The sequence below is a fragment of the Anolis sagrei genome, chromosome 5 (assembly GCF_037176765.1).
Source record: "Anolis sagrei isolate rAnoSag1 chromosome 5, rAnoSag1.mat, whole genome shotgun sequence".
Classification (NCBI taxonomy): domain Eukaryota; kingdom Metazoa; phylum Chordata; class Lepidosauria; order Squamata; family Dactyloidae; genus Anolis; species Anolis sagrei.
Window position 1 is genome coordinate 142,106,518 of NC_090025.1, and position 18,056 is coordinate 142,124,573.

General features: G+C 39.3%; 1 protein-coding gene across 9 annotated transcripts in view; it reads right to left on the reverse strand.

The window, feature by feature from the left end:
- Nucleotides 1-225: 225 nt before the first annotated feature.
- The window catches only part of GRIP1 (glutamate receptor interacting protein 1), a 463,528-nt gene continuing 445,697 nt past the window's right edge, over nt 226-18,056 (reverse strand). For all 9 annotated transcript variants that reach the window (XM_060777502.2, XM_060777497.2, XM_060777500.2 and 6 more), the window contains 5 exons: nt 13,736-13,892; nt 8,501-8,603; nt 4,654-4,887; nt 3,587-3,733; nt 226-2,005 (listed from right to left, as the gene is read on the reverse strand). In XM_060777502.2, coding sequence (XP_060633485.1) covers nt 1,769-2,005; nt 3,587-3,733; nt 4,654-4,887; nt 8,501-8,603; nt 13,736-13,892 — 878 coding nt within the window. In that variant the 3' untranslated portion in view covers nt 226-1,768. The remainder of the gene's footprint in view (nt 2,006-3,586; nt 3,734-4,653; nt 4,888-8,500; nt 8,604-13,735; nt 13,893-18,056) is intronic.

Consider the following 18,056-nt stretch of genomic DNA (forward strand, 5'->3'; position numbering starts at 1 on the left):
AGGTCATGTTTTTAATTCTGTGCAGAATGTATAATGATTCAGTCTGCTTTGGGGATGGCTAGACCTCCAGATGGATCTGGTGTACAACTCTTATCAGCTGCAGGCAGTGAGGTATCATGTACTCCAATCCAGAGAATTCTCCTCCCCAAATTGCACGATTGAAAGGGGGAGGAAAGTCTCCTTTGTATAAGATTTCTCTTGCTTGCTGTTCTCAGCACCCAAACCTTTGTCTTTAAATGACTGTTTATTTCATTTTTTTACATTTTCCATACAAATTTTTGTAACAGTTCAAATTTGCAGAAACCATACATAGACGATAAATATCATGCTATTAAAGTATTAAATTTGTACAAAAATACTTTAGTTTAATACTCATTTGTTTCAAATAAAAATACATATTAAGTGGTTCATGATTTTGGGTTTCAATTTCATTTTGAATGAATTTCCTCTGGCAGTGCTGAAGTATGAAGAAAACATTTCACATGTGTGCATAGGGTCAGGTAAGCTTGCTTATATAACAGGTTGAGGAAAACAGCATTAGGAGTAGTTTGACAATTCCAAACATATGAAAAAAAGATTGCTATTTAGGATGATATGAAGACTCTACAATTATAATGGACAAATCCAGTGTCTTTCCAGTCACCAAGTAACATTACCATAACAATACAGTAAACAAAACCAAAGCAGCTGCTGGTGAATCTAAAAAGCAACTGGCATTTTATTGCTTTGAATGGTGGGAAAAAGGAGAGAATTTGGGTGGCTGTGTGCAAAATGTATTTACAGTTTTGAAATTAATTGCCCAATATGATAAGAATCAATGAGATTTGACAAAGCTGTTGAAAGATTCTGAAAACCCATGAACATACAATTTGTTTGAATTTTAAAATGTTCTGTAGTTATAGAAGTTAATTCGTGTATACCCTAAACTGGGCAGTTTGTATGGTTTTTGCATCAGCATTGTTGCTTCTATAGTTCTTTAAAAAAGAAAGAAATCCCACTTGAATGTTTGTGGTAGAAATGTCTTTGAAAATTTCACTAAAACAGATTTTACTGTGTTAAAACCAGTAATTCGTCAGAGGTTCCAAATATCTAAATGTCAGAAGGTCATACAGGCTGCAAGACATATCCTGTTCAATACATCATTGCATAGGGAATAATATAACTCCTAAGAAAACCAGACTACCGCTGGGCAGTAGCACTTTGCCCCTTTGCACATCAGGTTCCTATATGCACTTTTGCTAAAAGCACATCATTTTATCTTCCCTCCCCTTTCCCTTATAGCAGAGGAAACAACAGTACAGGTCTCAGAAAAGCAACTACTATGATACAGTAATCTAGATACAGCAGCAAAAATTCAAGGTTCCTTCACTTAGTTACCATTCGTCTTCAAACATGTTCTATGTTTTGAATATCATACCCATAGACTAATGATTTACATTTGGGGGAGGGGGGATTTTAAAAACCCTGAAGAGGTTTAGAAGAGCCATCTTTCATTTAACTGCAGCCATTTTCACTGTCAATTTTGCACTTGCTTTCTTTTTTTATATAAAAAGGTCAGTTTGGAAATGGCACTATTTGTGGTCATAAAAAATAAGCAGAACGAAACTCCTTTTCGGAAGCAAGTAACAAATAGTGAGCCTTGAGAAATAATAAAGACTCCCCTGTGCTTCTTAATGCCACATAATAGCTGTGTCTCCAGTATATCCGAAATCAGAAAGGGAATTAGCACCATTTAAATGTCTTACACGAATACAGATATTTTTTTTGGCTATAAAGTATTCGTTGGTTCCCGCTTCATCTCCAAACCAGAGTTGTGTATGCCTGGTTGAAGAAAGGCATTGTTCTGGTCGTTCCACTCCCCGGTTGTGAAAGTGTGTTGCTCGGAACTGATCTTTTGAGAGGCTATGGGATTTCGACTAATTACCAGTTCCAGTTTGTTACCGGACTCCGCTATAAGGGGAACTACTAGGCAGCAGTCAAAGTCTCTTGTGCGGACATGGTTTACCTGAAAAGAAGAAAAACGACCATTTTAAATTAAAGAAAAGCCAACCAAAAAATGTCTTTCCCCAGAAGGATTAAGCATCAAACAAGTCAGCACTGAATTATAATAACGTAAAATGAGTGATTATTTAAGTAGCTTGTTCCTTGGGTTGCCCTTAAACTTATGAATGCATTGTTCTACAATATTATAAAGGAAAGAAGGTTTCGTAATGTTGAGATTAGCTGTGTAAGTATTGCTCTCTTTCACAAAACCTACCAACCAGAGCTCTATATGACTATAACGTACAGTGTTGCACCGTAACAACATTGGTGTTGTAGTTCAGAGAGATGAAGATGAAGGAATTGGGGTTTCAGAGCCTGGGAGAGTGATAGATGGTTTTTTAGATGAGGGAAAGGAGAGGATTTCAGAGCAAGATTCTGTCTGTGAGACTGAGTTTGAAAGTGGAACTGTTTTGGAGTCTAGCAGACAGGGAGAGGACCCTTCACCCACAAGGAGCTTACCAACCCCTGATAAAGGCCTGACAGATCAAGATAGCTCCTCCGAGGGAACAGCTGGGTTAGACAGGGATACCAAGCTGCATCTAAGGGGGAAATGCAGGAAATCCAAAAATATTCGTGAGAAAGAAGCACGGAGAAAAAAACCTGAAGGTCAAAGAAATGCCTTCATGTTTTGCAGCCCTTAAAGCAGAGAGCGTCTTGTTGAGATTTTAGATCAGGCAACACTGCTGAATAATAAGGATGTCCAGTTCATGTTTTACCTCCTGGGAGTTACGATTTCTTGTTTGAAGAAGTTCTTATAGACTGAGCCCCACCCCACCTCCCGGTTCCGGGGGTGAGAAGGGCGGGGTACAAATATAGGAAATGAATATATCCATGTTCATGTTTTGATTCTTGTTTTCCTGTACCATATGGATTATTGCCTTTGAAGTGTTTTCACTCCTCATCAGCTTGGCTGGGGTTTGACATATCGACTACCTTTTCTGATTACCTGTTGGATTTTGCCTTTTTCCTTTTGGTGATTTTTCCCCTTTTTATGAACTTTCTTCAATAAACCATTTTACTACTATTTTGAATTCCTAGTTGATGATAAGGGCAAGGTGAACTCTGGCTGGGGTGCAACAATTGGTTCATAGTGAATTCTGATGTGATTGCCCCCGACCCATCTTATCAGTAAGCAGTGGCTGAGATCTACAGGGATCTGTTCCCTGTCAATTGAGAAACAGCTGCCTGACATCCCCATCCCCTTCCATGAGCAATCTTCAGTGAAACAAGGAAAGGAGCCTCCCTGTTGCAAATCCTCCTTAGACAGAGATTGCTCATGCAGGGGATTTGTGAGAATGTCAGGCTGCTGTTTCTTTATGGACAGGATAAGAGAACCTATTGCTTGCAGCAACTATTTACTGGTAGGTGTGATTTAGGGAACTTTCACAGCTCCTACATAACCTCTAAATGAGGGGTTGTATAGGGATCACAAATATCTAACTGTAGGCTATATATCTGCAGTTGCCCAACAAGAATCCACCATAGCTTTCTTGTGCTAGATCCCACCTCCATCCCCCATAACAATAAATGATTGCCACGCTACCTGTAGTAGTCTGTCGTATGGCTTCAAACCACCTACATCTCCAGGTCCAGCTGGCCGAATATTTTTAACATACACACCTTTTTCCAATAAGCCATCTGAGACACTAAATCCAAAGTCTTCCATGTCAGAATCCTTGAACAAGGTTACCTGGGGAAGATGGAAACATTCTCTCAAGTCTCTGTTACCCAGTTATGAATATGGGGTTCTCTCCAGTCTTTGAACTTCCCTCCCCTCAACCCAAGCATGAGCTTTTGCATCTTGATACATCAGAGGTCCTCAAACTTTACACCAAGGGCCAGGTCACAGTCCCTCAAACTGTTAGAGGACCGGATTATAATTTGAAAAAACACGAATTAATTCCTATGCACACTGCACATATCTTATTTGTAATGCAAAAAAAAAAAAAAAAAAAAACACCCCTTAAAAATGAAGAACATTTTTAACAAACATAAACTTATTAGTATTTCAATGGGAAGTGTGGGCCTGCTTTTGGCTGATGAGATAGGATTGTTGTTGTGTACTTTCAAGTCGTTTCAGACTTAGGTTGACCCTGAGCGAGGGCCAGGTAAATGACCTTGGAGGGCCGTATCCGGCCCCCTGGCCTTAGTTTGAGGACCCCTGTGTTACATTTTAGAAGCACTTCCCCTTTCTTCACAAAGTTTAATGTCTTTAAAGAACATTCCGTCTCCATGCATCCAAAGAAGTAGTCTGTAGCCCACAAAAAGCTTATCAACGATTTACCAGTAAGTGGGGTTTGCAGGATCTTCACAGTATTTATGAAGACCGTTAAACTTGGGACTACATGAGTATCATGAATATTTAGCAGCTGCACCGCTAAACATTTCCTTACTATAGCGAAACAGACAACATTATCAGCTTTAATGATGATAGAGATGCCTTGCAGAAGAGCGCTGACCAGGGATTATTTTCTAAGGGCAGATGTGGGTATACTTCCCCCCAAATAATACATCATTAGTGGTGAACAGCACCAGAACTTCAACCTTCAGCAGTGTTCAAAAATCTGACATTCAGTGAAACACCTATTGTCAGGAAGCATGCCCACTTACCTTGTGCAACTCCACAGGAGTTGGTGACATAATTTCTTTCATCTCTTGTTTCATTTTTCTCAGCGCTAGAGATTTTCTCCCTACATCTGAAGGCAATGTATTGCTACGGGTCGTCTGGCTGTAATGTGGCCTTGAAGTGCTCCTTTCCTGGAAGCTAGCTTGTCTTCCCAGATGGCCACGATGCTGTGGGTTGTCGTGGTTCAGGCTCATTGTGCTCCCTGACATAATTGTTGCCTGCAGCATTAATAAACAGGGGTTTGTAATATACAACACAGTCAAAATGGAATATTGTAACAAAAGGGAGTGCCATATTCTGTTGTCATTGCCAAAACACAGTCACTTGTGGGCAGAGCAAATGGCTAGAGGGATCGACAGTTTGATGAGAAGTCCTTTGAAGAACTGCTGGACAAAAGTTTATTGAATGACATTTTCACCCCAACTGCCAAAGAAAATATTAAAGGCACTAAGTGCCGAGCTGCAACGTTAGAATATAGCCATTACGGCTGGATGTGAGAAGAATGAAACTAAACTACTCACATTTTTTTTGCTGACTAATCAGTGGGTTATTATATGAAGCTTTAAAATACTCTAGCATCTACAGAATTAGTTTAGTCTAAAATATAACGAATGTGTACTAGAGTGGCATTTTTAAAGATCTGAAGTGAAAAATGCAAGTTGGCAAATGTGTCTCCTTTTAGGAGCAGCAACGCCTTTGATCCTGACAGGACAATATCATAAAATGTCAAATAGCCTAGAGATTAGAGAACAACCATGGTTTTGATGAGAATGAGGAAGGGGAGGCTTTTAATAGAACAATGCAGCTGTAGCAGCATTTTCCAAACTACAATAGAGGATTCTGCGCTTTGTGATAAAGTACAAGCAAGACTGCTGAGACCTTGACTATACATTATGCAACTGTATATCTTTCAGATTGGGACCTTACATCTATTGGGGCTGGTTCTGGCTGGCTATATTCCTTCCAGAAATAATGGAGATTGCTGGGAAAATAGACTTAATGGCAGAAACCTGTTGAACAGACCGATTAAATTAACTGTTGAGAACCTACTATGCATAAGTAGCATCCCAAATTAGAAATTAGAACAACACCAGAAGGACCACAGTTTTCCCCGTCCCTCAGCTAGATGAGCCCACGGTTGGGTCTGACTCATCCTTAGCATAAATGAGACGCCCCTGGACAAAACGCAATGCTAATCCTACTTAGGGTAGATGAGTAAAATGGATGTGTCCTGCTGCTTAAAATTTAAGTCTCAGTGATTTCAATTGATCGATTTCTGATAGGGACAATGTTGGATTTAGCAAAAGTGCATATTTTAAGCATTTCTTTCTTCTTTATTTATTTGAAACATTTATATTCCGTCCTTCTCACCCTGAAGGGGACTCAGGGCAGAGCACAACATATATACGGCAAGCATTGCATGCCAGGACATAACAAAACTATAAAAATTGTTGATGTTTAGAGTATATAACCCCTTGGGTTTGGCATGGATGTGTGGGATTGGGGCCCCCTGTTATGATCTGGTCATTGACCGCAATAAAGTTTACTTACTATAAATATACACAAACACTAAAATTAGTTATCTACTTTAAAATTAGTTGTTAAAACCATCTCAAAACACCATGCTGGCTCCAATCAGCAGAGTGGGTTTCCTTTTACTGCCTTATTGCACTGTCCCAAAGTCTTGGTCCCACAGTCAGGTTTTTAACATCTTTCTGAAGGACAGGAGGGAGAGGGCTGATCTAATCTTGGCAGGAAGGGAGTTCCTTAGCTGGGGGGCAATCACCTGTGATGGTGGTGGGACCGAGAGCAGGGCCTCCCCAGAAGATCTTCTTCCCAGTGGTTCATAAAGGGAGATGCATTTGGACAGGTAAACTGAGCAAGAGTCATTTGGGGCTTTACAGGCCAAAGTCAGTACTTCTTCTTGCATTCCATTAAATATGCAAATAAACACTTCACAGTTTCCTCTATTTGTCTATCTATAACTACTTTGATTGAATGCCTTTTTTCAGTAGCTGCTCTCCAGATTTTGGGAAACCCCTTAATTTCCTTCTGTTAGCAAGTGAATGCTTTCGTATTCTAACAGAATTTTTCAAGTCTGGGTTATGGTGAGTTTTCCAGGCTGTGTGGCCATGTTCCAAAAGCATTCTCTCCTTTCAGAATGCTTCTGGAACATGGCCATACAGCCCGGAAAACTCACAACAACCCAATGATTCTGGCCATGAAAGCCTCTGACAGTACATTTTTCAAGTTTGCTACAATAGGCACTTAATAGTGTATTATCTTGGTATTTTATCTGTTATATGAATAGCTTTTAAAATAGGTTTAAATTATATAGACTTAATGCCATTTTAATACCATTTTAGATGTCACTGGTTATGTACATATTTTAATCTGTTTTGCTTTTTATTGTTTTGTGAATCACTTTGAGTCCCCGTATTGAAGTAGCGGCAAGCTACAGCATTCAAAAACATGTTTGCTTCTCACTGAGAATTTAAATTCATTTGTCTATGTTAACAAAAAGCTGTACTTTGAGTGGGGTACGAACAAGACTTGACACAGGGGAAAAAAGCATCTTGTTTCCACAATGTAATTTGTCCATCTGCTTCCTGCTCACAAAGATTCTGACAGTACAGCTAAGTATAATAGGGACAGTAATTAACTTTTCACTTTAAGAAGCATGTTATGTAATCCTTAAATTGAAGACTTACCAGCCTACGGAAACATCCATTCATTTTATCTGTTTCCATATCCATTTGCTATGCTCTCAGGAAAGAAATCCATAAAGGCAGGCTGAGGCACCATGCCTTACAACTAAACCAGAGTGACATGACATTCTTTCCCTAAGTTCCTCTGAATGGCAATTAAACATACATCAGATCCACATTGAAGTAAACAGACATGCAGTACAGAAGCCATAAATCTGAGACTATGCAATCCAGTTGAGCTGCGCAAATTTTACCCAGTTATGCCATTCACATTCCTTGTGGTTGCTCAGGGACTTCAATATGACATAAAATGAAAATGAGATTCTGCCAGTTTTGCAAAGCAGGGGATTTAAAAGAACATAAAAGAAAAATTCTTGAGAACTCATTCTTCCGAAGCGTTAAAACTAAGTCCGTTTCTTTCCCCACCTATTATTAAGGAACAGGCAACTTTAAACAAAGCGATGTCTAGTTATTCGGTTTCTGAACTACCCCACCCAGCATGAAGTTAATGGGAAATTCCTAACTGCGTTAACATCAGGTTGCAATATGGAAGAAAAGGAATTGCCACTACAAATCTTTTGTAGTTATCTCGGTTCACCAGGTGAATCCAGATTTGGAAAACACGTTGCGGTTTGCTTTTCGTTTATGTTCCCCTTAGTTCAAATTCAGTTCAGTTGTGAGGGAGACATGCCAAGAAAACCTTTTGTAAAGGCAGCTGGAAGAGAATGGGATGTGCCGCTGCAAAGGCAAAATAAGCCTGCAGCCAGGTGCAGCCAGCAGTAGCACAGGAGAAGCTTTTGCGCACACAGCTGTATCATTTCAGTAGCAGCTCCATGAAAGAAAACAGCTTGATTAGGGCGGTCAGAGGAAGGCAGCTGCACAAGCAAAAATAGAAACATAAAGGGTAGGTACCAAGAGAGTCATGTTTCTCAAACACAGACGCCTGTCAGCCTTGTCCTGTGGAGAGGGGGGTGGGTTAAAGCTTTAAAATGAACTTGTGATATTAATGCAAACTTAGAAGAAAAGAAAAGGAAGAAGGGGACAGGGGGAGGGGGAAGCGTGTTAATAATTTTTGAAAAGGAAAGCAATTGGGATGTTGCGACAGGATTAAGATTGCTTCTACCTCTAATTCCCTTAGAATGCCTGACTGTCCGCAGGTCTCCAAGTCCTCCAGTGCTTGAGACCAGAAATTTTCCTCCTGATCATTCTCGGGGGCACCTGCAAAGCTGGATTCACAAAGAAAGGTTTGCTTAAACATGTACACAACATAGTGAACTTCACAGCAATGGCTCGCAACACACAAGTAACAACAATACAGGACTATTAGGGGATAAGCATGGGGAGAAGGAGAATAAGCCAGTGAGCTCTAGAGCTAAAGTCTATATGGTCATGAGAACAACTGCTAAGGTAATACACAATGCAGGGGATTTAGTGGCAAAATAATTTACAATGATGGTGAACTTCACACGGATATCACTTTCTTTTCCCCAAATCGTTGCACTGAGGGAGAAAAAAATCAATGTGGTCACTTTTTGGCACTTTTGAAGGAGAACTGTTGGTTAATTGCATCCTGAACTGTACAAGCAAGACATTAAAAAGGTCAAAAAGAACTTCCTACAAAATTTAATTTCCTCAACTATTCATAATTTGCAAACCATTACAAACTGAAGTAACAAGCACGGATATGTTTGTGAGGGCAAGAGATGTGCAAATTCACAGTTTATATTTAATCAAATTGGAAAAGAATGTCACATCCTCAGTCTTTCCAATTATTTATGTTGACTGGAATTACCACTCCAAATACAATACAGGCATCCTGAGTTACAAACATCCGACTTACAAATGACTCCGAGTTAAGAATGAGGAAGTGAGAGAAATCTGGAAGAGTTATCCTGGAGGAAAGGTGTCTCCACTGAAGCTTTCTCGCCAATCCTTGTTTCCACATGAAGCCAAATTTTTCAAAATCCAATTTTTACAGGGACAGAAGAAGATATGAAATCTTCTGAATAGGGGCACAGAGAGTGAAGCAAAGACCACAGGGCTGTTAACCCTTCCCTATGCAATTCAAAACTATCTGTCTGTCTGTCTGTCTGTCCGTCCGTCCGTCCGTCCGTCCGTCCGTCCGTCCGTCCGTCCGTCCGTCCGTCCATCCATCCATCCATCCATCCATCCATCCATCCATCTATCTATCTATCTATCTATCTATCTATCTATCTATCTAGGGATACAGTTTAAAAAATTGCCTGTTCCAACTTGCATACAAATTTACCTTAAGAACAAACTAACATAACCTATCTTGTTCATAACTTGTTCAAAATCACGTAATGTAATTTCTGCCCCATATTCTTTCTAATAATCTTTTTTACATATGCTTTTAGTAGTTCTCCCATTCAGATTACTACATTGTCTGTATTTATCTTCATTCATACCATTGGATTGATGGTTCCCAGATGACATACATACTACGTAGCTATTCTTAGGTGTCCTTTATAAGCACTAAAATATGTGAAAGGGTATGATGTCTCTGTTGTTATATTATGGATGTTTCCTAAGGTGTTTGAAGCATTTGTCAACCCAGGAAAAGGGTTGTATGTCTGTGCTACATACATACAAAAGGGTTGTTACACCAATAAAAAAACTCTAAATGACCTATGAATTCCCCACTTTAATAGCAAGCGCTGGCAAGGTTTTCTTACATGACAAGGAAGTAATTTCTGAGGATATCTTGATATTCCCACAAAACATTTCCAGGTAGACACAGATTTGTTCTAGTTGCCCTCAGCCAAAGTATTTCACTTCCTTATGGGTTATCCTTGTCCTTTGCTTAGTTCACTTTGCTCATCAAAGTTCAAAGCTGAGGCTTTCCTGAACAGTCTTGGAGACTGGTCTAAAGAAGGATGAATTATTTTTATTTTCTTCTCTTCTTTTAGAAAGTCAATAAAAGGCTGTCATGCACCTTCAAATTTGGGAGGATCTGGCAATTGTGTGGTGAAGAAGGAATTCTTGAGATACACTTTCGTGCGTTTTCCTAGTTGTAGTTACCTCCAACCCTGCTTGAGCCATTATTTTTGGAAGAGGCACTCTTTGTAGTGATGTCTTGTCCATCTATGCTAGGGCTTTTACACAGGTTTTTAAAAAAATCAACAACAATGTGCTTTGCTAAGATGGTCCTTTGATTTGAAAAACACATTTTTCTTCTTCTCTGAATGTTCAAGTTTTCCACTTAGAGTTTTAATTTTATAGTGTTAAATCAGTATTTCACTTATGTAGAATAGCACTACAACGTAAATGGAGGAGGAGGAGATGATTTTTTCTTTGTTTTGGTATGTCTTTGAATTAAAACAAGCCTTCTCAAAGCTGGGAATAAAATTTTGCAGACAGGAACTGTCAGAAAACCACAGAAGTATATTTTGGATGTTTTAAGTACTATGGCTAGATATACCACAACCACCTGACACAGTTGCCCCATTTTGATGGCAGTGATGCACTAGATTGGCATATGACTTTGCTTGACTGATAACATACTTGATGTTAGCACCTTGGAAAATTACTTGTCAGTTTCCTCTTTCTACCTCATTTGCCCCTAAGACTAATGTTCAGGGAGTAACTAAGAGGGGGAAGATGCAACCAATTTATGCTGAATCTAGACGTTGCTTGGAAATTTCAAAAACCAATGTGCTTCACCAAAACTGTAAATCTGATTTTGTCCCCACATTTGTGAGAGTCATTAACTCAGAAACCGAGTTGGTGACAGATTTGGAAGCAACATCAGAAGGACTTTTGACTCAATTCTATTTACCAAGAGTTTGGATCAGATTCAGTTACAAGAGAGCTTCTTTGTTATCAGCAGCAATTAAATTAAGGAGAGTTTCTTAAGGTTGATCACCAACCCATGAGTTCAAGTAATAAAAAATAGTGCAGTAGGTCTTGTCCCATGTGGGCCATAGAGATAATAGTCAGAAGCAATATATCTGAGGATGGGGAACAGAAGACTATCAACACTTTCATGAGGCGTCTGAAGATATCGGTTAGATTGCAGGACAGTGAAGGAAATACCAACTCTTTGAGACCAAAACTGCTAGTAAAAATTTAAAACTACTGCAAGAAAAATGGAAACTAAATCATATAAGATCATTAGGACCTAGCAAAAACTGATATTGGCAAACCATATGTGCTTCAAAATGGGTCTGTTCCTTTCACATGGAAATGAAGTACAGTTTAAAGGCTGAAGGAGAGAATGGGTGTGGAGCCATGAATTTCCCTTCCCAATGTTCCCCCATCATCACCTTTAAGCCAAGTTGGCCATTAATTAGTAGTAATTAGTAGTAATTAATTAGTAGTTTCTTGGAAATGAACCTAGTTGGAAGAGAAGTACTGGGAGGAAAGGAGCACAGGATAAGAAGTATGGAGGAACAGGATTTCAACACTCTTATTCATTGTTGTTGTGTGCCTTCAAGTTGTTTATGACTTATGGCAACCCTAAGGCTTCCTTGGTGGGGCTCCTTTGCCTCTCTCTGAGGCTAAGAGAGAGCGACTTGCCCAAGTCACCCAATGAATTTCTATGATTAAGCAAGGATCTGAACCTTGGTCTCCAGTGTCATGCTATAATGGTCAGACAACTACTCCACACAGACTCCCATTCCTGTGTCCCACACAACAAACTGAGTAACTTTGGAAAGACATGGAATGATATTAAGAAGGCTTTACAAATATGGGCAAAACTTAAGTTGTTACATTTGGGGAGAACAAAATTTATGTTTTCTTGAAAATATTATTTGGTTACAGAGGACACTAGATGTTTTATGTAATCAATGACAGGGGGATTTGTCAAAATGCATATGGCAAGGGAAGAAGCCAGGAGTTAATCTAATCATTGTTAGAAATGTCAGGAGTCAAATTCCTTTCCTATTGTTCTTTGTTATATTTACTTACTCCTTTTTTCTATTATCTCTCCTTTTGCTTTCTTCTCTTCATAGGTGCTTTTTATTACATTTGAAAATTGCTAATGAAAAAGAAATGAACAAACAGTACAGAAAACCTCTTATTTTATTCATAAATGGGGCAGCCCTGAAGGTCAAATTAGTGGGAAAGTACAGTATTAGACTGCTACTATTAGGTGTGCTTTTGGCCTGAATTCTCCAGATTAGGATTACTTAAAACACTAGAGAATGAATCCACTTTAAATCCGGTTGCTGCCTCCTGCAGAATTCCAGGGTTTGTAGTTTAGAGAGGAACCTTAACAGCCTCACTAAACTATGAAACCCAGAATTCTGCAGGAAGCAGAAACTGGATTTCAAGTGGATTCATTCTCTGGTGTGATGAAGCACTTGACATTATAGGGAGAGTCAGTGTAGTATAGTAGGTTAGGTAAAGATTTCCCCCTGACATTAAGTCCGGTCATGTCCGACTCTGGGGCTTGGTGCTCTTCTCCATTTCTAAGCCAAAGAGCTGGCGTTGTTCGTAGACATCTCCAAGGTAATGTGGCCTGATTGCATGGAGCGCCGTTACCTTCCCATTGGAGTGGTACCTATTGATCTACTCACATTTGCATGTTTTCGAATTGCCAGGTTGACAGAAGCTAGGGCTGACAGCGGAAGCTCACACCGCTTCCCAGATTCGAACCTGCAACCTTTCGGTCAACAAGTTTAGCAGCTCAGCAGTTTAACCACTGCACCACCAGGGGCTCCAGTTTTTATAGTGTAGTATAGTAGTTTGAGCATTAGACTAGGACTTTTGAAGACTAGGGTTTGAATTTTCACTTCACCATGGAAGCCTAACGGATGACCCCATCAGACAAGTCACATTCTCTCTGTCCCGGGCAAAGACAATGGCAACACCCCATGCTCAGTACAACGTGTCAAGAAAACTCCATCATAGGTTCTCCTTAGGGTCACTATAAGTCGGAAATGAGTTGAAAGCACAAAACACCACCAAGGACATCATGATTATGAACCAAGTAGAAATTGAAATCTCATCACATAAGGAAAGAAGAATCTGCCCTAGCGAAGTTGTGAGTGACCTACACGAAACTGATGAGAGAAAGCAAAAGCTCTTAAAGCATCTAAATGCAGGTGGTGGACAGGAGAGAACATTTTTGCATTAACATAAAGAGTCAATGATCTATCATTTTATGCACAGAAATTTACCAAGTGCACAAGCCCTGTTTTCAGCATCATAACCTTTCATGAATCCCACTAACCTAGCATAATAAATCTCATGCAGCATGAACTGTAAATGTAAAATATCTTGGTAGCTAGAAAACAAATTAGCAATTGGGCATTTTGAGCCCATGCCAGGTGTCTGCTTACAGAGAACTTTCCGGCACAGCAAACTTTAGACTTTATGCCATAGAACTTACCTAGTGGCCACAGGTTTATCCCAGTCCTCATCACCGAGGCCTGTTTCATGGAAAGGGTTGCTTCGGGGCCTGGTGGGAGGGGACAAGCTGCCCCTTTGCTTAGGACTCCTCCACTCAAAGGTATTGAAGTTATATCCTGAAGCCTGGAAATTGGTACCTAGAAGATTAATAATACATTTGTCAAGGTTGATGTTTCCAAATATGAACATGTTTATAATCTGCAAAGCATTTCCTTTATGTAGCAGTGGGACTGATACAAAGCAGTGGTTCTGCTCACATGGGAGAAAAGGGTGAAAATCTTAGGGATCCTTTGTTCTTATGTTCCTTCCATCCTGGAAAGTCACTGCAGAGGGTTGGAGATGGGACGAGAGGTGATTCAAAACTTTTATTTTACAATTCCCTCCTTGTCTTGCTCCTTCATTGGGGAACCTTTGCTCAATCTTGAATCCTTTACAATGGAATTCTCGCAGGGTTTAGATAACCTGAGGTTTCTCAATGCAAGTTGTTTTTATCCACATAGGAGAGGATTGCATCTTGAGCAATGACAAATCTATTTGCTCCCAAGGAACTGGGAAATTGATGCTTCTGATTGATATTTTGTCTTATGTCTAATATAACAGGCTGCGTTTTTAAATTTAATTTTAGTTGTTAAGGCATAATTTGTTTTTATATGCTAGGTTGTAAATTTTCGTTATTATGGGTGTATTGTTGTTGTGTTCGGGCACTGAATGTTTGCCTTTTATGTTTGGAATCTGCCTTCAGTCCCTCCGGAGAGATAGTGTGGAATATAAATAAAGGTTATTATTATTATTATTATTATTATTATTATTATTATTATTATTATTATTTGAAACACAAAAAGATTAGTACACAACAAACAAGATCACTGTGCTGGTTGTTGTATTGGATCACATATCAGATACTTCCCAAGTATCTAGGACTATGTAATGCATCAGCGAATAAAGCGTGCAGATCCCAGTAGGGTGGCCTTTTGCAGCTGGCAGCTGGTAATTTTGTCAGTGCCGATTGTGTTTAAGTCCAGGCCAAGGTCTTTAGGCACTGCACCCAGTGTACCAATCACCACTGGGACCACCTTGACTGGCTTGTGCCAGGGTCTTTGCAATTTGATATTGAAATCCTTGTATTGTGTCAGCTTTTCAAGTTGTTTCTCTTCAATCCTGCTGTCACCTGGAATTGCAACATTGACAATCCATACTTGCTTTTTTAACATGATCGTGATGTCAGGAGTATTGTGCTCCAAAACTCTGTCAGTCTGAATTCGGAAGTCCCAGAGTCATTTGACGTGTTTATTTTCTGTAACTTTTTCAGGCTTGTGATTATTATTATTATTATTATTGTGATGATGATGATGATGATGATGATGATGATTGTTGTTGTGATTATTATGATTATTATTACTATATTATGATGATTATGATTATTACAGATTTTGTTTCATTGGTTGTTATAGCAACTACATGATTTAAGCCACAATTTCCTCAATTTTATAGGAGAGTTGCCTGATCTTAATTCAGTCAAGAGAACACAATCGCAGAAGGACTGGAGTCATTTACTTTCCCATTGCCTCCAATGGACCATATCATTATGTTTCGGCTGCCTTTTTTTAAAGCATGGGAGTAAACACCTGTGTTTCTGATCAGTTTTGAGTGTTTTTGCCTGTAGGCTTTTGAGTTTAAAAATCAAAAGACATTTACATCAGGGAGAGGGCTTCTGGGGGTTTCCAAGGGCAGCTCTTTGGGGTTCCCAATTTGGCACTTTGCCCAATCCTGCATTAAGGCTATGGCTAAATACTGATTTGAAAGCCACACTCAGTTATTCACTGAGTTTCATGCCACTCACTTTGTTTTTCTTCACTGGTGAACATTCTTATTGGTAATTATCTGTGTCAGACTCAACTGGAGTATTAAATTATCTAAACTGTGTTTTCAAGTAATTATGCAAGTGAAGAGATTTCATGGGAATGGATGAAAAATTACATGCTATGCCTGTGTGGAACTCATGAGAACAAAACCTGCTTTACTTTGGACTCTCTGTACACCATTAATTAATATGTTTGTCACTTTCACTCCTGCAATTCATAGGCTATAAATAGTGGGCTAGATTAATGAGAACATTCAGTTCTGTTAGTCTGTACTTTGATGGGGAACCAAAGTGCTCCAGACGAACAGGATCTAGGATTTAGTACACACTATAACTAGATTGTCAGAACAGAGTCAGGAAAACATAACAAAGGACATGTACACATCGATCTTTTGGGTAACAACTGTTTTTGGATGATGCTGTTGCCTTGTTTTTGGAACAGATGTTTAAGATTACAGAGACAAGTATGGCTGTTTTATAGTCTCTGAATGAGAAGGTTTTGAAGTTTGAGATTTAGAGCACACCTGCACAGGAATGTAGTGAATCTCAGTGCTCTCTGGCCCATCCTCCAAAAAATCGGGTGGCCTAACAAATTTGTAGACATCAACTCCGCTGGACCGGCCATCGTCTCCCAAAGCAGTTACTCTATTCTGAACTCACTTTTCACACAACCGGTACACAAGTGGTACATTAGCACTGTATTGGTAAGTGGAAAATGCAGGTTTTTCTTGTCTTGTAATGCAAGTAATCCATTCCATTGTGTACTCTGAGGCTTGTTCTAATCCTACAGGCATCCTATATATAATGACAGGCAAGGCAACAAACCTGAACTATACCAATTTGATGAACTAGCACTAGAGTTTTCTGGGCCAAAATCCTAAGCACATCTCCAGACTACAAATTTCAGGATCTGAGACAGCTAAAGTGGTATCAAATTTCTATATTGCTGCTGTGTACAGATACTTCCAGTTGAAATTATTAAGTGGCTGTAGAACATAGAGATCCTATGTGTATTTGCTACAAAGTTAATTCTGATAAAAAACCACAATGCAGGTGAACTTTTTAATGCACTCGGCATCACAAAAGATAAGCTTCCAAGAGATAAGACAGAACAGAAAAATGCTGGTGCTATATACAGTATTCTGCACCCTCAGACCCCCAGTGCCACAGTGCTGAAAATGAGGCAACTTTCTGGAATGAATGTAGTGCAGGTGGGGTTTACACAACAGCTGGATCCCATTTCTACAGACAATGCTAGCTCTTCAGCTTAGAAATGGAGACAAGTATCACCCCCCAGAATCAGACATGACTAGACTTAATGTCAGGGGAAACCTTTACCTTAGTTCGGTATCTTAAACCCAGCACTCTTGAATAGGGATAGATGGAATTGGACTATGGATGTGCTTCCTAAATCTATCAGAACTGTCTTATTTATATTATCCATGAATGAAATACTGCTTGTTTGTGTCTGCCTCATATTAGTGGCACAGTGATCATATGATCAGTCAATAATCCAAAATTTCATCTTTCTCCTATTTTCCACTCAGTAAGTCATCAGGGCAGGGGACAGTAAAAATAGCTTATAGTTTGCCCTTCCCATCATACAATGCATGACCTTACACTTGTACTATTGAATTCTATTTCATTTCTATTATTCTGGCTTGTGTGCTGCAATTCAAGTGACCCAAGCCATAATGTCTCCTGCCTCCAATGATGGGTTGCCAAGCATTCCCTGAGATCTTTGAAGGCTAAAACGACTTTGATTTCAGAAAATATTCACAGTTCAATATTTCATTAGTTTTTCAGATAGGTGAACAAATGGGCCTGGAGGGAGCTGTGTGTGACTTGTGTGCTATTTACTGTTACACAAACTGAATGATAGCTTACATGCTGAGGCTTGCATGCACCAGAAGGGACATGGAATGACAGCAAAACAGCGACTGCAGGCAAACAAATCAAAATAAACCTAATCACCACCCCTTAAAATTAAATATAAAACAATGTTTTATATTTGCAAATTTCAAGCTGTAAAATGTTTTACTACAGTGAGATTAACTATACTAAATCTAATAAAAATGTACTCTCTGCATATATTTGTATACAATCAGGGGAATTGTACAGAAATAAAATTAGACATCCAGAGTGATAGATGCTGTTTTATTTTACTACTGCTTTCATTCTAATACTGCTGAGAGAGAAAAATTAGCAATATATGGAGATTCAGCTTTCTGCCTCTTTGGCTTATTTTAAAGGTGTTATAGGAGGAAATCTTGAAAATCTCTCCCTCTCTTTTGCATAGAAAATGTGATTATGTGTCTATGGGTAGAAAATGTGTTTCCTGTGAAAAAAGCAGTTCTTTGCGCAGGAAACACAGTGGAAAATGCTGAAGTCCATTTCTGCTACTTGAATGACCCTGACTGTGGATCTAAGCCACTACATC